At 38.3% G+C, this 25,750-nt stretch overlaps 4 protein-coding genes across 6 annotated transcripts; all 4 read left to right on the forward strand.

The window, feature by feature from the left end:
- Nucleotides 1-3,656: 3,656 nt before the first annotated feature.
- Nucleotides 3,657-9,553, forward strand: LOC140782322 (transcription factor GTE4-like). Of its 2 annotated transcripts, none has more exons than XM_073128826.1 (5): nt 3,657-5,060; nt 5,155-5,191; nt 5,284-5,403; nt 5,539-5,613; nt 9,125-9,553. In XM_073128826.1, the coding sequence occupies exons 1-4, from the start codon at nt 3,879-3,881 to the stop codon at nt 5,565-5,567; spliced, it is 1,368 nt and encodes a 455-aa protein (XP_072984927.1). In that variant the 5' UTR covers nt 3,657-3,878; the 3' UTR covers nt 5,568-5,613; nt 9,125-9,553. The 2 variants fall into 2 exon arrangements, with proteins under 2 accessions (XP_072984927.1, XP_072984929.1); XM_073128828.1 differs by having other exon boundaries at nt 5,320-5,403.
- A 993-nt stretch (nt 9,554-10,546) lies between these two features.
- LOC140782323 (GDSL esterase/lipase At1g28600-like) lies at nt 10,547-12,525 on the forward strand. Of its 2 annotated transcripts, XM_073128830.1 has the most exons (6): nt 10,547-10,676; nt 10,771-10,936; nt 11,063-11,278; nt 11,379-11,527; nt 11,622-11,898; nt 12,070-12,525. In XM_073128830.1, exons 2-6 carry the CDS (start codon nt 10,873-10,875, stop codon nt 12,288-12,290), a joined length of 927 nt encoding a protein of 308 aa, XP_072984931.1. In that variant the 5' UTR covers nt 10,547-10,676; nt 10,771-10,872; the 3' UTR covers nt 12,291-12,525. The 2 variants fall into 2 exon arrangements, with proteins under 2 accessions (XP_072984931.1, XP_072984930.1); XM_073128829.1 differs by having other exon boundaries at nt 10,559-10,936.
- A 1,387-nt stretch (nt 12,526-13,912) lies between these two features.
- LOC140782114 (GDSL esterase/lipase At5g45910-like) lies at nt 13,913-17,741 on the forward strand. The gene is made up of 5 exons (XM_073128511.1): nt 13,913-14,346; nt 15,949-16,164; nt 16,257-16,405; nt 16,530-16,803; nt 17,254-17,741. Exons 1-5 carry the CDS (start codon nt 14,106-14,108, stop codon nt 17,484-17,486), a joined length of 1,113 nt encoding a protein of 370 aa, XP_072984612.1. The 5' UTR covers nt 13,913-14,105; the 3' UTR covers nt 17,487-17,741.
- Nucleotides 17,742-22,764: 5,023 nt separating this feature from the next.
- Nucleotides 22,765-25,280, forward strand: LOC140782137 (GDSL esterase/lipase At5g45910-like). Its single transcript, XM_073128551.1, has 5 exons — nt 22,765-23,161; nt 23,296-23,511; nt 23,589-23,737; nt 23,852-24,125; nt 24,805-25,280. The coding sequence occupies exons 1-5, from the start codon at nt 22,924-22,926 to the stop codon at nt 25,035-25,037; spliced, it is 1,110 nt and encodes a 369-aa protein (XP_072984652.1). The 5' UTR covers nt 22,765-22,923; the 3' UTR covers nt 25,038-25,280.
- The last annotated feature ends 470 nt before the right edge of the window (nt 25,281-25,750 follow it).

Below are 25,750 nucleotides of genomic sequence, written 5' to 3' on the forward strand. Positions count from 1 at the left end.
CGTGACTAAGGTTATCTATTGGAGCAGGAGTTGTGGGACCTTTTATTAACTGGTAGATAATGCCATTTTGGATAGTGCAAGCCCACAACTGAGAAAGGGAAAGTCCTTTTTACCAAACTATAGTGGATTAATTAGTTGTCTTCCATCTTAGCATGTGTGTGGTTCCATATCAAGAACAGTACATTGCAACAGTCCCCACTAGTATCTTTAAAAGATTATATCTATTATATATCCTTTATCAGTTTACGAGAAGAACACTAACACTTCTTTCTCATTGAGATATCTTCATATATAAATTCTTTTGAGAAGGCATGTACATGAGACCACAGAGATATTTATATATATATATATATATATATATATACAATAATGGTGACAACCGATAGATCAGTATAATTGCATATAATCCACTTTGGACCAAGACAAAATAAGACTCAACTAGCTTGGATATCATATCAAAGAAAGATAAAGCTAGTCATCAGCATTGAGGTAGCAGATTGAGTGCGGCCTCTACTGTCTGAATCTCCTGCAGTGGGCTGTGGGCGTACTTGACAGCCCCTGATTGGCTAGCTACTTAACTAAAATTAAAGCTGCATGGAAGAAGAAGAAGAAAAAGAAAAAGAAATAACTAGAGAAGTCTTCCTGCACTGCTACTAGACACTTCTACTGTAGTTAGTGATTGATGGGTGATCTTATCTATAAACACGGCGTGACCATAGATACATTTGGAGGCCATACAAGATGGATAAGAAGTGGCCGATAAATAAAGCAAATTCAAGGATACCATGATAACTTTCCGCTGTGTTGGATTGGTCTGCATGGAGGAGTGCGGCGTTTGTTAGAAAGATAGGTACGCTGCCTAAACGACCTCCATTATACCATGTTCCAAAAGCTAATCCTAGCTGACTTATTAATAGCACTCACTACTATTGTTCTCTTTCCAACCTATATATAAAGGAAGGAAGGAAGGTTGATGAGTAACTAATCTACTCGTAAAGTTGGAATAAAAAAAATGGGTATCCGGATTGGGCTGTTACTTGTCCTTGTAGTAAGCTTAGGGGTGATGGTTTCCATGATGGAAGCTCGAGTGCAGCGATTCCATACTCATGGAGGTGATAAGCAGGTGTCGCTTCATGGGCAAAGCATTGGGTCCTTGGCACGTAAAAGAGGTGTTTGGCCTATGGATGATGCTGAGATGAAGAGAGATGTGCCTGGAGGACCGGATCCTCAGCACCATGGCCTCTCACCACCATCCTCATAGTTACTTTCAGAGAGGATGTAGTGATATATATATATATATATATATATATAGAGAGAGAGAGAGAGAGAGAGAGAGAGAGAGAGAGAGAGAGAGAGAGAGAGAGAGAGAGAGAGAGATTTTGCAATTAGTAGTGTGGAATAATGTTGAAACTAAATCGGGTTTTATGAACCTTTTGTTTCAGCAAGGTATGTTTGCATGGTTATAATAAATGAGTATTTGATGGTGATTTTATATACTGATTTAAAACTTATTCAACATGGTGAAAAGAAGAAGAAGAAGAAGAAGATATGTCATAAGTGGGTGCAATTAACTATTTGCAGAATTTAGTTGACAGGGCCAATTGTGCACAACATTCTTGCAGAAAGTCGCGAGTTGATGCAGGATTGAGAGGCCTGTTCAGGTCAACGTACGAATTTTATGACGTTTAATTTCAAGTTTTCAAGTCTCACATTAGTGAGTGTTAACAATTGCCAACCCCACAAATAGTCATATACAATGACACTGCCTCAGTACGTAGTATAGTTCAAACGGAACAAAGCTGATTAAATGTACACCATACAAGGCGATCTACTCTCTAGTCTCTAGTCTCAGGTAGGGGGTGCTAATGGCCTTCGGGTCGGACTTAGATTCGGACTAAATTGAGAAATCCTAATTCGGGTCGTACCCTTATTCGAGCTGATGGGTGAGGGAGAAGGTTGGAGGGTGGTGGGTGGTGGAGCGAGCTGAGAGCTGAGAGAGGTGGCGGCCCGACAGCGAGAGGGCAATGAGTAGGGTGATCAAAATAATCGAGAAGTTCAAACTCGACTCAGTTCATGCTCCATTTAAGCTCTGGCTTGATTAAGTCTTGAATTAGGCTTGGCATCTCTTCCTTCCTCTCCTCTCTTGCTCGACTCTAGGACTTCTATGGCAACCTCGTTCTCCGTGTTCTTCGCTCTTCTCATCCAACTCCTCCGAAGCAACCAGAGCCATGGCTAAGTTATTCTTCGTGACCATGGCTCTGGTGCTCGTTCTCGCGGCTTCCCTCGTGCTTCGATCAGCGAGTGGGGAAGAAAGGGTAATGTGATTCGAGAAAAGAAAGGATGGAAGAAGACAAAGAAAAGAGAATAAAAAAAGAGGAGATTTTTGTTTTTTTCTCGTTTAGTTTCCAATTGGTCGTACAAATTCATCGCTGGTAGAGACGGGGCGGTAGCTTCTCTAGACTATTTGGTTGGATAGTTTTGCAAAGGCCACCAAATCACCCAAGAAGGCCAAGTAGGTATTTCGTCCTTTGTGTGCAACTTTGTAAATAATCTGGGAGTAATCGTGTTTTTGGACTATTTGGCTATTAACTCTCTGGCTGTTACCACGAATTGGATCTCTGGTAGTTTAATTGTTATCGGGTTTGCTGGTTCCTTTGTGTGCTTGAATTGAATCATTATTTGATTTGCTCTATTCTATCTTGTGTTTATAAGTACTTATACGAATATAGAACAATATTCAAGATTGATAAATAATCGCCAAGTGGGTGAAGCTAAATACTGATGTCGCTTTTGCGACGAAAGGATATCAAGCTGGTGCTAGCGCTGTGGTCCGCACTGAGACAGACTGGTGCACTGTTTTGTACTGCTTGGGAGTCTTGTCCTAAGGTGTCTGCCCTCCATATTAAGGTTTGGGCCTTGCGGCTAGAGATCAGCCTAGTCGACGTTGGGGTGAATTTAGTTCTCAAATCGGACTTTTTGGAAACGGTTAAACTGCTACTAGGAGAAGCGGAGAATCCTTGGAAGGTCCGAAACCTTGTAGTCGAGTGTGTTTCTCGACTACGAACCTTTCAAAATGTGTGCATCTTGCATGTAGACCATGAGACTAATGGTGCAGTTGACTAGTAAGTTGGATCTGACTAAAAAAATTAAAGTGAATTCTTCTCTTCTTACATTTTTTTCCTCTTCCAGTTTCTTAATAAGATTTTCTGAGAAAGATATTGATATGATATTCTGAGTTTTTAGTGTAGTTAAATTGACTTAAAATTTTAATTAAATATAATTAATAGAATTAATAATAAATTATTTTGTGGACATATTTGATAAAACAGAAAACTCATTTGGAAGTAACGGTCTTTTTAGGTGGCAAGATATAAAACGTAAGTTGGCGAGTGATATGAATAAGAGTAGTAATTATTAATAAACTTATAAAATTAGTTACAAATTTACTTATGTTCTCATTAGTAGTATTTAGTATTTACAAAGAGCATTTTACTAAAAAGAGAGAGTTGTGAAACTAATGGTGGGACTGGGTAGGTATTTATTTATATGTCTGGGACTTGGATAAAATCGAATCTTTTTGCAAACTCCCATTCGTCGCAAGAGAGTGGATTTACCCGAAATTTAATTCTAACTGACGCCTTTCTCCATTCGACTTCGTCTATTATTATTATTATTATTATTATTATTATTATTATTCCTTTCAGCTCCAAAGCACTCGTCCTTCCCCTCCTCTCTTTCTCCCGATCCGACCTCCGATTCCTTCGAAATTTAGAATTTCCTTGAAATCCTTTACCCCCTCTCCAAATCCCCATCTCTACAAATCTCTCTCTCTCTCTCTCTCTCCCCTTCCGAGATCTCAATCTAGGGTTTCATTTTTCATGGCATCTGGCCCACTTCTCGGCGAGAAGCACGGGTGGGGCGAGAGCAAGGTCTACTCCCGCAAATCTCACACCAAGGCGGCTGCCAAACGCTCCTCCACTGCTTCCCAACGGTTACCCCAGATCGCCGACGAGGTCAACTCCTGCCGCAGCGTCGTCACAATCAGCCTTGCCTCCGGCTCCCGGCAAGACCTCCGAGATCTGCGCCGCCATCTCACCGCCGAGCTCGAAAAGGTTCGAGCTTTATCGAAGAAGCTAGAGGAATTCACCTCGCCGGCTTCCGGCTACACCCAGTCTCAGCTCTCTGTCACCGCGACGACGGTGTCGGAGTCGGCGGCGGCGGAGAAGGAGAAGCGGACTCCGAAAGCCAACCAGTACTACAAGAACTCGGAATTCCTCCTTGCGAAGGACAAATTGCCCAAGTCCAAATCCAATTGCGGCAAGAAACATGAAGAGGAATTCACCCGGGCGTTCAACAACTGCGATTTGTTGCTCTCCAAGCTGATGAAGCACAAACACGGGTGGGTGTTCAATTCTCCGGTGGACGCCAAGGCGCTCGGGTTACATGACTACTTCACCATCATCAAACGCCCAATGGACCTCGGCACTGTGAAGGCGCAGCTCGGCAGAAATCATTACAAGTCCCCGAAAGAGTTTGCCGAAGACGTGAGGCTCACCTTTCACAATGCCATGACGTATAATCCTAAGGGGCAGGATGTGCACGTCATGGCTAACAAACTGTTGCAGATGTTTGAGGAGCATTGGTCTGCGATAGAGGCGGAATTTGAGGACCTTCTTAATGCAATAATGGAGCGGTCGGATTCCACTGTGCATCCTGTGGACCCCAAAGCTGGCCGATTACCGGCTTTAAAGAAGCCGAAGGCAAAGGATCCCCAGAAGAGGGATATGACGTTTGAAGAGAAGCGGCGGCTCAGCAATAACCTCCAGAACTTGCCCCCGGAAAAGCTGGATAACGTTGTGCAGATTATCAAGAAGAGGAACTTTTCTCTTAGCCAGCATGATGATGAGATTGAGGTTGATATTGATAGCGTGGATGTGGAGACTCTTTGGGAGCTTGATAGATTTGTGACTAATTACAAGAAAAGTCTGAGCAAGCATAAGAGGAAGGCTGAGCTTGCCATGCTTGCAAAGGGAGCTGCAGAACAAAACCCACGGCAGATGGTACAAGAAACAGTATCTTGTTTTACTTCTTCTGTTCTAAGTATATTAACTTGAGGGAGATTCATTAAATCATGCTTATTGTGATCTTTTACAGAATCCAGAGCTTAATGTTGGAGAAGCTTCCAAAATAAGTAAGACAGATTAGCTTTCAAGTATCTACTAAATTATTCATATTAAGTTGATTTCCATACACATGTTATATTTACGGATGAATTGGATGTAGTCGGTGACAAGAACTACATGGCTTCTGTCTCACCAGATCAAGTAGAAAAGATGCAGCAGGATGCCAGTCGATCAAGTAGTCCAAGTGGCTCCAGCAGTGATCCGGGATCCTCTTCCACTGGTAAAATTTTTCCTTGTGCATGACTAATCTGTCTTAAAGGAAATACTCATTTGTGAGCTTGTATTCATTATTCCCAATTGAAGCATTTAGGAGTTTACTGTGGGCTCTTAACTTATTTCAAAATGAATGGTACAGATTCTGACAGTGATAGTTCCTCTGCATAAGGATCAGATACTGCAGTCACCTATATTAAGAAGAAGTAAACTGCAGGTAGACTTCGGATAACTGTAAGGCGTTACTTTTTTTAGTTGCTTTCCTTTTACCTTAATTGAACCTAGGATATTAAGTTGGTGTATTGGATCAAGTTATTTGGTCATGAATGCATTTATTATGAATGATTTTAATTATTGCATGGTAGCAATCATCGTAAAAACCCACAGACCTATTCTTTATTCTCCTCTTGATGGAGCACATAATTTGTTCTTATGTATCTTATTTGTGTGTTCGTAGTGGACTATGATCATTTGTCTTTACCCAGTTCATTACCATCAAAGTCTAATATGATTGAGATGCACTCTCCATACTAAAGAATATAACCTTTGTTTTCATTTTCATTCCAACGGTGTTGTTTAGACTTTAGACTTACATCGGTGCAAACTACTCTTTGCATGAATACAAAATTATATATAGACTCATGGAGTTATTCCTGGACTACGGCTGAAGCGACATATTTATTTACATCTAGCATATGTTACATTGGTACTCGGAAGAGATACTGCTTAAATGACAGTGCACTTAAGAATTTGTCTGTATGTTAATTCTATGAGCTCTTTTTCCCTATCCTTTATATCTATTTATCTTTTTAGGGTAAAAAGAGATCGAATGGTTGATATACTTAAGAATATAATAGGAATATTGAAAACTTATGTGCTATAACTGGTTGAATATCTTCTAAAAATATCTTATTTGCATATATACCCTTCTAAAATTATCTTATTTAATATATATACACCATTCTAAGTCAGATTATTTAATGAGTTTTATCGCATGTAGACCATCGAAAAATTCTTTACTTGCGTATATATCCTCTTAAATTTCGTATTAATATGCATAACTTTCACTTATATTTTGAAAATTATATTTTCTTATTAATTTATAGACAAAAGACATATATACCCTTAATTTAGAGTAATATATGTACCAGAATAAGGGTATGTCTTTTTATAGTTAACTTGATGAAACTTTAATTATATTCTATATCTTGGATTGTTTTTTAATTATTTTCATATATTTTTCATTAATTTAAGATTGATTGAAACTAAAATTTGATAACAGATAAAGATAAGGAATCAAATTTAAATTGAACTTAATCTCTTATAGAGATAGAGAATCAAATTTAAATTGAATTATATCTCTTATAGAGATAGGAAATCAAATTTAAATTAAACTCCATCTTATAATTAAGGTCTAATCATATCTATCACATTTAAAGCTTAAGAAAGAACTATAAAGGAAAGAAAGGAACGTGCAATTGGGGAGCATGTAATCTTCTTGAATGACTAATATGCCTTTTTTTATATAATGTGGTATTAATCAGTACCAAGTATAAAAACTGACTATATAGCCGTTAGATTAGGATTGCAAATTTTGGAGAGGTATTGAAGTATTACATTAATTCTACTTATTGTCTTAGGCTACTACTTAGTAATGCACAACACGTAGCAAAAGGGGATATTGAATCTAGACATTGCAACACCATATTAATGGGTATGCTCCTTATTAGTTGTTACCTTGCTCCTCTTCACTTTGCATGACTTTCATGGATTGTTTAGTGGACCTAGCATTTCGAGAGAAATTCAAGCTAGTGAAAACTTATAACAGTGCAGAATCTAGTCTTACAGATGATGCATTTTGGGATTGTAGCTCATTGTTTCAATTAGCTGTCTGATTTTCAAATTAGTGAAATTGTTATAAGACTTGGGTGCCCAAACTTGCTTGGTTGCCAAGTTTGGAACCAGCTAATTTATTCTCGCAAGCTTGCATTTTCTTTTCTATAGTTGGGTGTTGGTACTTCTAGAGCAACATATCTTTTTGGTGCTAGTTAGCAGCATTTATATTGTGTTAGAATATAATAGAATAAAAACTACTATTACTCTGGTGAGTTAACATGATATTAGAGCGGAGATCTTAAGTTCGAACCTGTTAGGTCCATCTGCGGTTTTAGATATAAAATCTTTTTATATTTAAGTCAAGTCCATTTCTTAGGTCTCTAAAATTTTTCTCAAACTTAGAAGCGAAGAGTGTTAGAGGGTAATAGAATAAAAATCGCTATTTTCTGTTAGGTTATATTTTTAGTAGTTGGTGAGTTGACATATTGATAGATGGAAGAAATTGAAATAAAAAAAAATATTGCACTATATTTGTTATCTTGGGATTTCACAAAAAAAAAAAAATCTGGACCTTGGAATATCGATATCTGACTCCCTGTACTGCAACATCTTGGTTCTTTGTTGGGTCTAAGGCAGAAATGAAAGCTAGATGCTAGTGTAAAGGAATTTAAGAAGTAATAGTAAAAAAATCATGTTGCTATTAATGACATAGTATAGGGGGCATATAAGTATTTGTAGGGTTTAATGGGTTTAACCAACAGATTCTCATGGAACTAGAATGGTGATTACCAACTGTTCCTTTAACAAAGTTGTTTTCCGAATGATAAAAAAAATTTAGTATAGAAAGATTGTTCGGCAAATTTTAAATAATGAGAATGATATGTGATGTCTATGTAAACAATACAATTTAAAGGTTGTCTAGGTGCGTAGTGCAAGAGTTGCCAAATAGAGAGTACTACCCGAGTTTTTGGAAAGGGGTGTTAGGTGTAAGGTTTCAGTGACTGATCCCAATACCACCTCAAAACCAGTCTATTGATTAGTTTCGATGGGGCAGCAGTCGGATCCTTTGATACCTCATTCAGATCAAACCCGTTTTGACTGGATCAGAGGCAACCCTATCCCATTGAAACTACCTGGATACGAGATTCACCTCATATCTTGAAACACCCCAGCAAAGTCCTCTGACGATCCGTTAAAACAGATTTCCGACAAGCTCCTCCTCTAATAGATTTGACTACATTGACTCCAAGGACCTCAGGTAAGTCCTTTTTCTCTCTTTTCATTTTTTTTCTTTTTCCATTTCTCCTCTCTCCGGCAACCTCTCCACCTCATCCCTTTCTCCGGCAACTTCCCTATCATCCCTTTCTCCGGCAACTTCCCTATCCCTTTCTCTTTAGTGATCTCCCTATCTCTTTCTCTTTAATGATGCCTAAATGATATGGCTTCTAGGAACTTCTAGATATGTTGGCTATATTTCTTTCATATATGATTGACAAAAAATGGAGTCTGAATATGATATCTTTGAACTTGATGGAAGAAGCTAAACTAAAAGTGATACGAAAGTTTAGATAGTAGAAAGGGGAAGAAATGAAACAATGTATGTTCAATTATCCGCAAATTGGCGCATTACAACTTGTGCCTTGTCTCTATCATTCTGTCTTGAAATCTGATCATCACTTTTGCCCTTGTGATGGTGGGATGCCAACGTGGTGGACTTAGAATTGTATGCTTTAAAGGATACAAAACCAGTTTAAAATTTTAACCAACATCCAGCAAGATAATGGTATAAAACTTATTATAGTGTAAAGCAACTTTAGTATATAATTGTGAATACTCGTCTGCTTTTATACTAATGCCTTGTCTGTTTATCTGTATTTCCTCCTTAATTGCAGATCTCATAGGCAAGTTCCATCAGATGTGGACTCAGATTTTGGCATGATGCCACCCTGCGAGGGATTTGGATTGTTCTATCAGAGCTGCTTTCCAGGAAACTCACTGTTCTATGCCATTTCAGGACTGAGGCTAAGTCTCCTGTCTCCTGTAATAGTGGTTAGAGTAGCCACTGGAAGGTGCAATCTCAATTGTGTACTTGTCAATATTTAAAGTTTAAAGTTCAAATGTATTTCTGTTATGTATGTAGCATATGGTAAGTCACAGGATAGTTTAATTTCAGTCTGCTTGGAGATAAATATATTTAATCTTTTACACTGTTAGATTGTCCACATGAATGTGTCAAAGACAGATGAATGGTAAAACTCAGAGATCTGGTTTTCTCTTGGGGTCATAAAATATGAGATATTTAATGCTCGGGTATTAAGTAAGACGAGTACTAGCTGAGCAAGATCATTCTTGTATTGTACTTAGTTCTCTGCTTTTCTAGGCTGCAGGAATCACTTGTTACTGTGCATATAGTGATGCTATTCTCTCTTATAGTTCGTTCATCACCCCATGGAAAGTTAACAGCTGTGCGTAGAAAGGATTTCTACTGTTACTGTGTTACATTAGTTTTTTTGTGACTTTTTTTACCCGTGGAACAGCCCAACTAAATCTTAATACGGAAGAGCCTAGCATTCAAGCCTTTGCCTCTCACAAATCTCATGAATATTCCTGTTTATAGCTCTGCTTTGTAATACCTTATAATTATATGGTATGATCTCGTATCGGCCTTTACATCATTCACAAATCTTATGGAGTGATTAATACATTGATGGCATTTAATAATAGTCTCTGTAGACTGTTCAAATGCTCTATTACGTGTTATCTGGCGGATCTCATGATCATTATTGAACACTAATAAGTTACAAAATACATGCAATGTTTATTGTTTGAACTTGATCAAGCTCTCTGCTAGTTTGATAGATAGACTTCTGCATCATGTCTGTTTGACCACCTTTGTCCTAAATATGTTATTTATCCTACACGCCAACTTGGATACTGGACACGCATTGCAGGAATTTGGAGCATTCTTATTCTCCTCTTTTTGAAAGAAAGCCTGGTTGGCTCCACTTTATCAATGAATATATACTTAAACTAGCTTGAGCTATGTAAATAAAGTCACTTTGGATTCTTTTCCAGCTGGCCTTGCACTCAACTGACCAAATTCTTCTAGTTCTTCTCCAATCTGAACTACTTTTTGCTTTGATAAGAATCTTATTTGCAAAGGCTCTTTTTTTTTTTACATCGACCTTGTCCAAACTAATTACCCAACTACTAAACCGCCAAGTTAAGTTTACTCTTTAAAATGCACAGCTACGTTCGTGCCTAGCTTTTCGGCGTATGATTGAGGTGCAACCATCAACGATCGGACCAAAAGAGGCACTTCCAGCTAAAAATGGTGTGAGTTGGCGTTGCAAATGTGATAAAGAAATGGGTCAAGGAAGGGGATATATCTAATAATAGTATAAGGAAGGCTTCCTTCGTTACAACTAGCACATCATTGTCCATGTACATGGTTATCTCTTTCCCTTCCATTGCCATGAAACGTTCACTCTTCGTCCTCCTCATCTTCTCATGCTTCTACTCCACCTCTTCTCGACAGTACCATGCAATATTTAGCTTTGGAGACTCGCTCTCCGACGCCGGCAACCTAATTGTTAATGGCACTCCTCCTACGCTTACCACCGCTAGGAGCCCTTATGGCATGACCTTCTTTGGCCGTCCTACAGGGCGGTGCTCCGATGGACGTTTGATCGTGGATTTCCTTGGTACATCTTTTCTTCCTCCATTCTTCGCAACTTATAGCTAAGAAATATGTCCTGCAACTAAAATGCTGTAAAGATTTAAGTCTTCATCAACTGAGATTTGTGCGTGTTTGCCTGAACATCATGTAGCTCAGCATTTCGGACTTCCATTACCTCCCCCATCGCAAGCCCGCGGAAGCAACTTCTACCGAGGAGCGAATTTTGCCATCACTGGTGCCACTGCACTTGATTCCCCCTTCTTCAAAGCTAGAGGACTACTTGATAGAATATGGAACACTGGTTCCTTCAACACCCAACTCCAGTGGTTTGAGTCCTTGAAGCCTTCACTTTGCAGTACACAACAAGGTGTAGTTATTCATCTCTGTGGAGCCTCTTGGTCATCACCAATTAAATATCTTTTAGCTCTCCTTTTGACTTACCATGTTGACATCTTAATGGACCACAGCCTGCAAGGACTATTTCGGCAAGTCTCTCTTTGTAGTTGGAGAGTTTGGAGGAAATGATTACAATGCTGGCTTGTTCTCGGGCAAAAGAATGTCCGAAGTCAGGACCTATGTGTCCCAAGTCATTAGTTCCATTTCAAGCGGCATTGAGGTACACATGAGATATAAAACATGTTTAGATAATAGAAACAATAAATGTACATCGAGCACACCTTAACGTAGTTTTAGTCCTTATGTATACCCAGAGATTGATCAATCATGGAGCAGTGGATCTGGTGGTGCCCGGAGTTCTACCCATAGGGTGCTTCCCTTTGTACTTGACACTCTATAATAGCAGTAATAAAGCTGAATATAACCCTCGGACTGGATGCCTAAGAAGGTTTAACATTTTGTCCTTCTACCACAATACGTTGCTTCGCCAGGAGCTGGAGAGGCTCCAAAGCAAGCATCCAGGGACAAGGATCATGTATGGCGATTACTACACCCCTACAATGCAGTTCGTCCTCACTCCCAGAAGATTCGGTGAGTCTCTAATTATCTACGGTGAACTCATCGTTCCTTAAAAGCTTAAATTAATTATATTCTAAAGTTACCGAGTATATCACCGATTATTCTAAAAGTTTTAAGTCATTAGAGAATGATAATTTTTATATTGTATATTCTAACAGAAAAAGAAACGATAACTTTTCACAGGATTTAGTGGCGGAATTCTCAAGGCTTGCTGTGGAGCAGAGGGACAGGGCTCGTATAACTTCAATTTGAAGGCCAAGTGTGGTGAGGAGGGAGTCATGGCATGCCCAAACCCTTCCAGTTATGTGAGCTGGGATGGCATTCACTTGACTGAAGCGGCTTACAATTCCATAGCTAATGGATGGCTTAGAGGTCCCTATGCTGACCCACCAATTCTGAGATAGACAACCTATTACTGCAGCATCATTGCCAAAAAGGAAACAAGGGGAAGGTTGGATAGAGATTGGATTTGGATATCAACAATTGTTGCAAAGCTACGTAATTCAATTCTTTCATTCATCTAAAGGCAGTTTGATTAACATATGTGGGCATGCCAAGTTGTTTAATGTGTTTGACTACCATACTTGTAACAGTTGGAAGAAAGGGACAGACATGAATTGATTGCACTTGGAAAGCGAACATGGTATGTGGCATACTGGCATTATCCACTATTTTATGGTATGGTAGTCCTAATCTATCCAAACGTTGCAGCTTATGGTATTTCAAACTACTACTGGACGAGTTTCTCGTACCGAGAAGCTAATGGAGAGCAGAGCTGTCGTAACAGGACAGAAGACCCTGTTTCTTCGAATAGAATAAGTTTTTTATAAAACAAAATAAACTAATTTTTTATTCGGAAATAGGTGTGGTGAGTTTTAGAATAGGAAAATAGAATATATATATATATTTTTTTATTTTTTAAATATCTCTATTTCACATTTTAGTTAGAATAAATCTAAATTACCTATTTGCTCTTTGATGATATATTAAAATGTAGTGGTATATTATGATTTAGATTCTGACTGAATAATGTAATATGACTATAACTGTACTTCATAATATATTAAAATTATATTTGTAATTTAAAAAAAAAGGATTACTAAATGTCTATTTACATTCAAGAAGAAAATGTCTATTTTAGAGGTATAACTAAAGTTAAAAAAAATTAGAATAGTTACACTAAATTTTAATTTCCTCAACCCAAATTTTAGTAACTAATGTCTAGGAAAAAGGATTTGCGAGTCTCCCATTTCATGCTGTCCTGTGATTGTTTTTATTTGTGTGTTCATTTAGTTTGAAGTTTGAAATACGAATATAAAACATTATGTTACAAAACCAGTGATGATAGATAGTGTCTACTTATATGATTTTGTTTCAATAATCTCTTTTCGTATATTTAGGACTTGGTAGTCACTGGAGAGATGGATATCGTGGACGTGGAAAAGTATTAGGAGATTAATTAAAGCAACTCATTAATGACAAGAGACCAAATGGCTTAATTATTACGCTGCCATTAATCCTCTGATTTATTGCTAACGACGCTAAGTCATAAATAAGTAATATGACTTAGTGTTTGTAGATAAATCAAAGTTTCTATAGTGTTTGTAGATAAAGCCTTAATTATTCAATTGAAATTTGACATCTAAATATGTTAACTAATTAACACAAAGAAGATGCTTGGAGGATGGAATAACTTTCCAAGCTGTGTAAAAATTGAATATTACTTAAAATTATTCCGTGCTTTGATCTCTTTATTTATTTTAATATAATATACCCATCTATCTTTAAAAGAAACAAAAGGCTTCGAGGTTATACTTTGCAAATTAACCAACTTTAATTAATGCCATTATTTAAATTAAGTGGAGGACCTTTCTCTCATTGGCGGTAAATATTTCCTGCCGTCCAAGTATTTGCACTTGGTGTTGACTTCCCAGAATTAAAAGTTAATAATATCGATCATGATAGGAATCGCCTACCAACCGGAGAACTCTTCAAGACGTCGTTGTATTCTATGCATTCCATCGATGGAGTAGTTACAAATGTGATTTCTTTTGTTCAACTCCTTACAAGGAGGGCTAAATCAAAGGCTGATATCATTAGTGGAAGTTAAAAGGAACAAATTAGGGGAAGACTTTGAAGGAATAGAAGCTACGAAAAAAAATCAAAGAGCCTTCAAGGCTTCTCAAACACCTCTCTCCCTTCCTCTCGTCCTCCCTACCATGAAGCCTTTAATTCATACGTCTTTTTTTCTTCTTCTCTCTTCTATCTTTTGCTTCTCCTTTGCAGCGGAGAAATATGCAGCTATATTTAACTTTGGCGACTCTCTTGCCGACGTAGGCAACCTTTGTGTTGATGGCATCCCATCTTATCTCGCCACCGCTAGGTGGCCATATGGCATGACATATTTTGAGTACCCGACGGGGCGGTGCTCCGATGGCCGCGTAGTGATCGACTTTATTGGTATATGTTTTCTTTATCTTGATTCCTCCTTATCCTATGGCATGACTATTTGGCTGTGATACTAAGTTGTTATGCACTTATTATAAGTAGTCTAAAACTAGTAGTTAGAAGTAAAGTGCACTTCATATACGATATAATATAGCCAAATCACAAAGAGAAGTAAAATAATCATAGCAAACTGTAGTCCAAAAGAGAAAATCATAGAGCAAAGCAAGATACATAGTATTATAAATCTAAATCATCTCTGATAAATCAATTTGTATACGCTATCAACTATATATACAATGTTTATACAACCTAGTATAATATTTTTTTTAAGGCAACCCACAGGAACTCTTGTCCTGTTATGTTCTAAGTCTGAACTGAGTCTGCACCAGATTTTAGTTGATTTTAGCTATGTTAGGACTCTTTATTTCATTTCTTATGAATAAGATTTTATAGCTTGTATCTTAGGAATGAGTTGAATTATCAAATGACTGCTCTTTTCTCTAGCACTCTCTCTCTATATCTCATTATCTATATCTTTATCTCCCTTGGTCTAAGTCATTTTTTTGGTACTTTTCTTCCCTCGTTTTTCTTTGCTTAAGTCCTCTCTATCTCCCATACATTTTTTCTTTTTTGCCCTTGGCTGCAGGCTAACCATCTACTACATCCGCTAGCCACACGACCAATCTCCATCACTAGTTCTAGTTGCATAACATCTCCGGTCATAATTATTTTTTACCATCGTCTATATTAGCTTTAGCCGTCCATCTACAATATCCAAACCCTAATCTTCATACCACCTAGCAAAGCTTTCCACAGTCTTACTTTGGGGTCCAATTGCCACCAATTTGTCTCTCTCAATCCTCGAGGCACTACTTAAAACTCTATATGCAGAGCCAAATCAGTCAAACCAGCTCTTTAGTCCTATGATAGTGCATACTTGTCGAGCTTAGTGCACATCACCTTTAGAAATCGGGTTTGACAACCCTTAATCAGGTGTGCATTCATCGGGTTCCATGCTCACCGCATCCAAACAGTAGGCCGTTGAAGCTCTTTTGTAGTTTAGGAGTAATTTAGTTGCAACCTTTCATGGGGTCCCATCATCATTGATATTAAAGATATCCGAATCACATCAATTTGGTATCAAAGTTGTGTCGACTCCGTCATTAGTGGTACCAAAGATGTTAAAATCGTACTAATTTTTATTAGAACAGTTTGGATCTTTAGAACTAGTTGAATTGCATCAATTTGGTATCAAAGCTACTTAGATCATATCTTTTTAGTACCAAAGCAATTCTGGTCTCAAAACTTGCCTTCATCACTCTCTCCATGCCTCTATGTGAGGATCTGAGAGCTATTCGCCAACGTCTGTCAGTTCACCTGCCTCTATGACTGTATTCCCTGTCCTAAGATATCCCTCTTTACCTTTATATGGACTTTTAATTTATTCTAATCCATCTAAGAATCAAAGACGTTGATAAACTATTAATTTGAGTCTGACTAAAATTTCTCCTGAGGAGGCCCAACGTAATATATGTCTTATAATTCGAATCTTTATGCCCCCCCTTTCCCTCCAATTAACATTGGAAAGCAACGTTCGAATTTACCTTTGTGTAGCCCAAGCTTTCGGGCTCCCCCTGCTTCCGCCGTCGAAAGCAAAGAATGCAACCTTCAGGCGAGGCGCGAATTTTGCGATCACCGGCGCCACGGCGCTCGACATGAGCTTCTTCGAGGCGAGGGGACTGAGCAAGACGGTATGGAATTCTGGGTCCTTGCACACCCAGCTCCAATGGTTCGAGGAAATGAAGCCTTCCATTTGTAGCTCACCTCAAGGTATACATAGGATTAACCTTATATTGGATCAAACACCTTGTGACATCCAACTCATATAGTTTCTTATGAAGTTGTTTCCATTTCTTTTCTAGAGTGCAAGGGATTATTTGGGAGATCTCTCTTTATTGTTGGTGAATTCGGAGGAAACGATTACAACTCGCCTCTGTTCGCGGGCAGGGACATGATGGAAGCCCACACTATGATTCCTCATGTCGTAGAGTCCATTTCTAGTGCTGTCGAGGTATATTACTAACTTTTTAATTTAACCAAAGTACTTCTGCAACCTAATAAACATGAATAACTGGAGGTTACAAATTAGAATTTTCTCTTCATCATCTTCTTCTTCTTCTTCTGTTCTGCTATAGAAACTGATAGAACAAGGAGCGTTGGATCTTGTGGTGCCCGGAGTTTTGCCCAATGGATGCCTTCCTGTGTACTTAACCTTCTTCAAAAGTAAGGAGGATGGCTATGGACCACAGAGTGGCTGCCTAAGAAAGTTCAACACCTTGGCATGGGTGCATAATTCGATGCTGCAACGGGCGGTCAGCCGGCTCCGGGAAAAGTACCCGGCGGCGAGGATAGTCTATGCCGATTACTATACTCCGGTCGTCCAATTCATGCTCCACCCTCAAAATTTTGGTGAGTCAACAACTCCTCCTTTCTCGTAGCCAGGAATATGCCGGTGTCTGTTTCAGAACTAGTCCTTTGTGATGGAGATAAATGCATAGACTTTGAAATGTTGACCCAATCCAAATGGGAAAGTACATGTAGAAAATACAAGCAGTTAGACCTGCAGACAATCTGCCCTCTAATTTGTTGCAAACAAAGTCACACTTGTTTATTTTATCAAAAGGAAAGTCTCTACTTCTTTGTTTTACCATTTTCCCTGCCTCCATATTAGAAGTAATCGGTCAACGAACTCTCAAAGAAAAAGAAACAATTGGTATAACTTCTCCATCTAAGATCACATCCCCTGCTTCTCTCCAACTTTAGTTTCATTCTTCATGTTTACTGATGTTTTATTCCTGTGTGCAAATAGTGCTGCCATCTTTTTATCCTGCAGGGAAATGACTACTTTTTTATACGCAGGATTTCACAGGCAGCTCCCAAAAGCTTGCTGTGGTGCAGCAGGGCAAGACATATATAACTTCAACCTTACAGCCAAATGTGGTGACCCAGGTGCAGAAGCCTGCGAGCAACCAGCAAAACATTGGAGTTGGGATGGCATTCACTTAACTGAAGCTGCTTATGGATTCATAGCCAAAGGTTGGCTTAATGGTCCCTTTGCTGATCCACCTATTATGACATTACAACATCCCTAATAATGGTCTTACGCCAATTTATCCATGATATATTGTAAAACATATACTGTAAGAGTTAGATGAACCTCATTAGATTATCTACGCACTTATAACCCATATATCTATTCAGGTCACTCTAATCTATTTATCAGACTAGCACTATAAGATATAATGTAAAGACCTCTTGGCCATGTGGAAGCATAGAGCATCATTGATGCCCATTCATGCTTGATTAGTGTTTCTTGTCATGTTTTCTTAATAAATCTAGCTTTGTCACGTCTGGTCACGGTTTCTTTTGTTTTTTTCCTTTTCAATTTTTTTTTTTGTGAGAGAGAGCATCTCTTCATTGTAATCTCTTTCTCTATCTCTATCTATCTCTATCTATCTCTATCCATCTCTATTGTGGTGGTGTTATCTTTTACTCTCATTCCTTATATATAATCAAAATCGATATGCTATTAATTTTGTTAGGTAAGTAAAAGCAAATAGCGAATAATATTCCTCCAACACGGTGGCAGATCCCAAGGAAGCCAATTGGGTAGATTCTCCACATTAGCATCCCCATTTTTTTTGGATTCTCTGCAAACTGCCAACCTACTGGAGCTGTATTATTGAACTTGTCTTCTTATCGTATTGTTTAGTATCAATACAAATATGCATACATTGTCAGGAGACTAATAAATGCAACCCACTACAGCACTACTGGCAAGAAACCAAATGGATTAATTATTAGGCTTCCATTCCTCCCATTTCTAGCTAAGCCAGCAGCATATAATAGGTATAGAAGGACCACCTTGCCAATTAGGCTTCCAACAACCTTGAAAATTTTGATATCTTTTTATAGAATTTCACATGTAAATATTGAAGTTCGGCTTAAATTCAGTTTTTCAGTATTTTTCAGTCTTACTGTGCCAGAGTGTTCCAACGAGTTCTAGAGGCGTTCGAATGCAATATCCCAAGAGCAAATGTTTCTGCAAACATTCGAACGCAATATTCCAAAATCAAACATTTCTGTAGGCGTTCGAACGGGACAATGACATTCGAATGCCGGTCTATATTTCCTATCAGAATTTCGGAGGCGTTTAAACGGGCCCCGCGAGCGTTTGAACGCCCCGCGGGATTTCCTAACTTAAACCCAACCCTATAAATTCTGAAGCGGGTTTTTTTAGGGCTTTTAATCCTTGAAGGAAAATTAAGAGAGCTAGCCACCATTGTATTAGGGAAGATTAGAGCTGAGAAACTCTTTGTAATTAGAAGATTTGCATAGTGAAGAAGATTGTTTCGCCCATGAATATAAGCACATCGCCGAACCATATAAATCTTATCTCTCTCTTTTCTTTATTATTTCTATTCTTGAGATTAGTTGTATTATGATGTCAAATACATGATTATAAATTATTTATTGCTATTTCATCACTATTAATATCATATTAGAGTTTTTTCCAAATTTATTTGATTTTGCCATTTCTATTCTATTGGTTACATTTGGGAGTAAAGATTTTACTTCCTCCTCCCTCACATTGGGCATTTAGCACAACAGTAAATTGATAACTTCTGCGTTAATTTGTCAATCAAATTGAGATGCTGTCAAATGAATCCCTTGGGGTTAACTCCACGGGTTAAATGTAGCTTGATGTTGGTAGTTTGTAGTCTTGCACTCAATTTATACTTAGTGCACATGGTTCAGAGCCAAGAATATATCAATAAGAACGACAACTGAAGAAAACTTCCAAGATTCCACTAGAGAGCCTCTAGAAGAAGAGGACGCAGCTGAATAGTGAATAATGAATTATTGCAGAACTGGGTGTCGACCTGACGATTAAAATAATACTTCGTACATGGATTTGGCAGTCCAATAATATTTCCTTACTTGTAGTACTAAGATAACTTAACTTAAAGAATTTTATATTGGATTAATATTTTCAGATTCAAACCTCTGGAAGGGTAGGACACCATTAACTCTCCACTCCACTAAAACAAATAATAATATTGTGTTAGAACAATTAACACCATTTGAAGCGGTGTATTTTGATGTGTAGCTGTGTAGACTACTGTTCTAAGACCGGTCGAAAGAACCTGGGATCCTGATGGATATGTTTTGATTTTGAACTTATTGAGAGAGATATTAGGATAAATTATTTTGTTCTATAATAGCTCTTTTTTTGTATGCTATATTTTATGTTAGAATAAAATCATTGTTCTAGGTGATTATCTCCACTATATACTCTGTTATATTGATAGTGAATCATATCGATTTGTCTCAGCCCATGAATCTTAGTAATAAACCAAACTACGTAAATATTTTTATTTATATTTCTTTTATTTAACTTGCAATTTAGGTTATTCTTATCGAGAGTTTTATCTCATGGTCGCAAATTTGAATCGTCTCACTTCGGTACATATAGTATTTGCTTAAAACATAAATGTTTTCTTCGTGTATATGAATGCAAAGAAGGTAAAATACATGTAAAATAAGAAGGTTTCCATTGGATGAATGGCTAATCCACCTACGCCACAGTATTCTTGATAAAGACTTATTCCGTTACAGCTTTATTGTTCTTTGGTCTATTCGGAGATGCAGATATAAATATTACTTTGAAGAAAAAAGGTCGAGCCCCTTATGTGTGCTTTGCATGGCGGACTCAATCTTTGAGGACCTCAACGTGAACCCCTCAGTGGAAACTCGTCTTTGCCCCTACCTCTGTCAATCTCGTCTCTCTCACTGATCACCTTATCCCTAGCAAGGGAGATATTATAGGATGGTCAGATGCCTCATGGTGTGGCTCTAACTCAAGAGGGATTGGCATTGCCCTAGCTATGCACCCCTCCCCCATCAGTGTGGGAAAGCAATTTTCTTAAACCATTGTTAGAACGCAATTTATGGGGAATCTGTAACTCTCCTCTCCGCAATCAAGGAGGCAAGCAGGTTGGCTAATGGCAAGAAGATCTGGATCTTCTGTGATTGCTAGACCCTAGTCACTGCAATCAACAATCCTTCTTGAAACTCTCCAAACTGGCAAATAGCTCCTCTATCAATGAATGCCTTCTCTGGATCTCAAAGGTTTCGTTTTTAAGAGTATGCTATACTAGCAAAATTTGCATTTCTACACAAATGTAGTAAATGGTGGATCAAACCGTCCGTCAACTTTTACGGTAACCTATCTTCAATGGGATGAACTAGTCAATAGACTATTTTTCAAAAAATAAAGATTAATAGATAAAATTCATTTGAGAAGTCAAAGCTTTTGAGCTTGATCTGAATTGATGGTGAGACAAAGGCATCTGAAGAAAAAAAAACGATCTTTTTATGAATGAACACATTACTATAGTACCACTTGTACTGATCTAACGTTTTCATTGGTGATCCATATAATATGCCGTGATTTACAGCCAACCAAGAAGAAAATAAAATGGAATTACAAGTTTGTCTGGCATTTGGATATAGTTTTAACTTTTAAATCCAGTACACCACTCTCATTTTTTTAAACTTAAATTAGTTAGTTTAAATCCGTTTAGAAAAATATATTGTTTAATTGTAAATCAGTTTAGTAATATTATGATCATATTTGATGCAGCGTTAAATCACTAAAATAATCTTTATAATGGATGGATAAAACAATAAGAGAACTTTAAAAAAAATAAGATAAGAGAGAAGAAGAGATTTAAATAGGTTGTAGTAAACTCATTTTATCTTAAACCAATTTAGCTCACTAAATTGATTTAAAAATAAATCTAGACCAACTATCCACTATTTTTGTATTAATTTTTTCTTTGTACAGTGAATAACCTTATGATTAGATATTTAAAGGCACTTATATTATATACATATTTTCAAATTCGAATAACTTTTTTCTTTATACGGTATTAATTTTCCACTGTTATGATCACTGTACATGGCAGTTGATAGTTTCGATTGCCGATCTAGGGACTAATCGCATCTTCTCTTATAAACAATTCTATCGGATAGTTGTAACTTTGTTTGAAGATAGATCGTCACGTTGTGAGCTTAGAATCTGGAGGTTTCGAGGTTTTACTTTGCAAACCAATTGAATAGGTCAAACTCCAACTAATGCCATTCATTATTTATTTAAATTAGCAGCGTAGTAGTTAAAAAAAATGAAGAATTCCTCAACCCCCTTTCTGCGGTTGGCCGTACGTCCCATTAACTAACTATATTTATACGACTCACATGGTTGACTTTGAAAGCAAATATTACTCACATGGTTCATGGTTTTCTTCTTCTTTTTTCTGGGAGACAATAAAGGTGTGTTCAGTTTAGATTAAGACTCTTGCGACACAACTCCATAGCAGGTCCTAAATCTCTCCCGCCCCGAGATCCACTATCCTATTTTCTTCTCTAAACACATGGTTAACTTGGACTCCCTCAAAAGCCTTGATCAGACTCAAACACTCAATGATCACCGACTTGATCCTCCATTGGGCATGTAGTTTCACCACATAAGGTCTACACTAGAGATCAGAGTCCATCTCCACCTCTAGTTGTTTGCCACTATGGCTTTTAGCCGGCTAGAATCCCAGCCTCAAGCCATATGCTTCAACTAAGATGGCCGAATCATTCATCGTAGCCTATCGTGCAATCGCAACTAGCGATACCTGATCTAACCTGACCGTGGCACCAGCCCCGCCCTGATAGCTCATCGGATCAGCTGTTCTATCGTTGTTGAGCTTAAGCCAACTAGGCTTCGACAGCTTTCACTTCACCTACATCCTTGCACACGGACCCTGTTGGTGGTTTGCAACCTTCCTGGTTCATGGTTGCATAAATCTTTCCATAGTCCAAGTATACACTTGGGATTTGGCTGCAAAATTCTTCTTTTACTTTACCCGCCTAGATGACTCGGCAACCGATCAACTGAAAGTTTCATAAAATTAGATAATCCTTTCCTCATATTTTCCATTCTATTGTACTTAAATATATCAATCAATTCTAGTAGAATTAATATGTACCATTTCGTATAATTAAAAAAGTTGTAAGATGACTCTGACTCTAAATGATTATTGTAAAAAAAATTATTTGGTGACTTAGCTCACTGGCTCAACTGCGAGATAACTTTGCTAGAATATAAAATATAAAAATTACCATTTTCTAACGGAGCCAAAGGTGATACGGAGACACTTTGTCTCTCTTATATCTAGACTTCCGAGTCTTGAATAATAAAATAAAAAAAATCTACTAATCAAACGTTAATAATATGTATCCATGAAAGGAATCGCCTACCAACCGGAGAACTCTTTGGGACGTGGTTGTATATCATGCGCTCCTTTGAGCAGTTAAAATAATGATTGTTTTTGGTCCATCTCCTTGCAAAGAGACCAAATCAAAGCTGCTCTTGTATAGTGGAAGTTGGGGGAAGGCATCAAAAACAAAGTTAAAGAGCCTTCAAGGCTTTCTCAGGTCTCAAACACCTCTGCCCCTTTCCTCTCATCCTATCCTACCATGAAGCCTTCCATCCTCGTCTCCTTTCTCCTTCTCTCCTCCATCCTTTCTCACACCTTCGCAGCGGAGAAGTATGCGGCTATATATAACTTTGGCGACTCCCTCGTCGACGCCGGCAACCTTTGTGTAAATGGCATCCCAGCCTATCTCGCCACCGCGCGGTGGCCGTATGGCATGACCTTTTTTGGGTACCCGACTGGGCGGTGCTCCGATGGCCGCTTGGTGATCGACTATATTGGTACATATTTGCCAATCTTAATTCAGCCTCATAGAAATCTATTCAAATATGTAGATGACTAGTTTTGGCAAAAAGCCCACAAAAGGGAAGTCATGCATGGGAGTTACAAAACGGTTTTGTGTTTCTCTGTGTAGCCCAAGCTTTCGGGCTCCCCCTGCTTCCGCCGTCAAAGGCGAAGAACGCGACCTTTGAGCGCGGCGCGAATTTTGCGATCACCGGCGCGACGGCGCTCGACATTGGCTTCTTCGAGGCGAGGGGACTGGGCAAGACCATATGGAATTCTGGGTCCTTGCACACCCAGCTTCAATGGTTTGAGGAAATGAAGCCTTCAGTCTGTAGCTCACCTCAAGGTATATATGAGACAAATCCTATACTGGTCAAACCCCTGCATAGTTTCTTACATCCTTGTTTGCAATTCTTTTTCTAGAGTGCAAGGAATTCTTTGGGAAATGTCTCTTTATTGTCGGTGAATTCGGAGGAAACGATTACAACTCGCCTCTGTTTGCGGGCAGGGACATGATGGAAGCGCACACTATGATTCCCCATGTCATAGAGTCCATTTCTAGTGCTATAGAGGTTGTTAATTAGTTAAACTAATTACTTCTACAAATTAACAAACATCAAATTGATGGTTATAAATTCTCATTCTTCTCCTTTTCTTCTTCTGTTTTTTTTTCCTTTTTTCTATAGAAATTGATTGAGCAAGGAGCTGTAGATCTTGTGGTGCCCGGAGTTTTGCCCATAGGATGCTTCCCTGTGTACCTTACCTTGTTCAGAGCTAAAGAAGATGGATATGGTCCACAGAGTGGCTGCCTAAGAAAGTTCAACACTTTGTCATGGGTACATAATTCGATGCTTCAACGGGCGATCCACCGGCTCCGGGATAAGTATCCGGCGGCGAGAATAGTCTACGCCGATTACTATACTCCGGTCGTCCAATTCATGCTTCAACCTGAAAAATATGGTTAGTCAATTCCCCCTTTCTCGTAGCTAGAAATATACTGAGTTTTTGTTTCAGAACTTGTCCTGTCTGATGGAGTTAAGTACATCGATCTGCCCAATGATTTCCATGAATTGGAGGGTCGCCCAATCCATCCTAAATTTGATGGAATTTTCCATTTCAGGTAGGTGAAGGGCTGTTGGGAGGAAATTGGATGGCTAGGCAAACTTTTGGCCTTGTCCCCAATCTATTATCCTCCATACTTTTAGATGCTTTCCTTTCCAGGAGGGCTTGATGCATGACTAATTAGCTACCATACCAATTTCAAAAGTTTTTAACTTAATTCACTTTAATAAACTGGAGATAATTAATGCAGTTGGCAAACGATCTGCCCTCTAAGTGGTTGCAATCCATCTAACTTGTTTGTTTTATCATATAGAAGATCCCACTTGGTCATTCTTTAATCATCTTCTCTTGTAGTACATACAGTATATATTGGTCAACGAAACTCTCTCTCTCTCTCTCTCTCTCTCTCTCTCTCTCTGTGTGTCAAAGAATTAAAAGAAGAAAACAATAGTAGTAACTCAAATCCGGAGGCTAAATCAAAATCTTTAAAAAGTAGGAAAACTAAGGGCACTAATTTATACTTGCAGTTGGCATGAATATCTTGCAGGGAAATGACTCTTCTCCTTTACATTTGCAGGATTTCACAAGCAGCTACCCAAAGCTTGCTGTGGTGCAGGAGGTCAAGGCATTTACAACTTCAACCTTACATACAAATGTGGTGACCCAGGTTCAGTAGCATGTGAGGACCCAGCAAAACATTGGAGTTGGGATGGCATTCACTTAACTGAAGCTGCTTATGGATTCATAGCCAAAGGTTGGCTTAATGGTCCCTTTGCTGATCCACCTATTATGAGATCACAACGTCGCTAAAGAATGCCGACAAGCCCATTTATCCATAAAAAATTTTAGGATTGTTTCTGTAGAAGGACCCATTTTCTTATGCTTATCTTGTTTAGTTGGTAAAGGTGAAGGTGAAGCTGTGGGTCTTGCTGTAATATGCATTTGTGACGAGTGATGAGCTGGTAAATTTTAATGTTCAGAGACATTTGCGGTTTAGCCCGAGATTGGATGAAAGAATAATATACGAAGGATTAAAGCAGGTTAATAAATAAATGCCACTGTAGATTACCCCAAGATAAGATCATAATAAGATATAGAGCCTTGAGCTTTTAAGTTTATCGTGTGACTCAGGATCCTAGTTGGTCTCATATCTTGGTGCAATACCAGATGTACGAGTGTACCTCCTGCCTCCTACTTGGTCACCATCTTGGTCTAACGTGATGCATACACGATGTAAAGACTTGGAAGAGTTAAATAAAATTAGACATGGATTTTTAAAAAAAAAAAAAGAGGGACAAGAACAAAGAGAACATCCACCAACCACAAGATCCATAAACTAGTCTTTTAGCCAATTGATGATAGTTGATGGTTCCCATTTATGATTAATGGATGTTAGTTGCTACTTGCTAGCCTATGAACAAGAGATGAAAAAGGATGTACTAGAAATACCACATAATACGCTATGAGTAAAATAAATTGTGCCCAGAAACTGATATAAAAGGGAAGCCTATTTTTACGTTTTT

This window comes from Typha latifolia, chromosome 2 (assembly GCF_019914945.1).
Source record: "Typha latifolia isolate L0001 chromosome 2, TyphaL0001v2, whole genome shotgun sequence".
NCBI classification, from domain to species: Eukaryota; Viridiplantae; Streptophyta; class Magnoliopsida; order Poales; family Typhaceae; genus Typha; species Typha latifolia.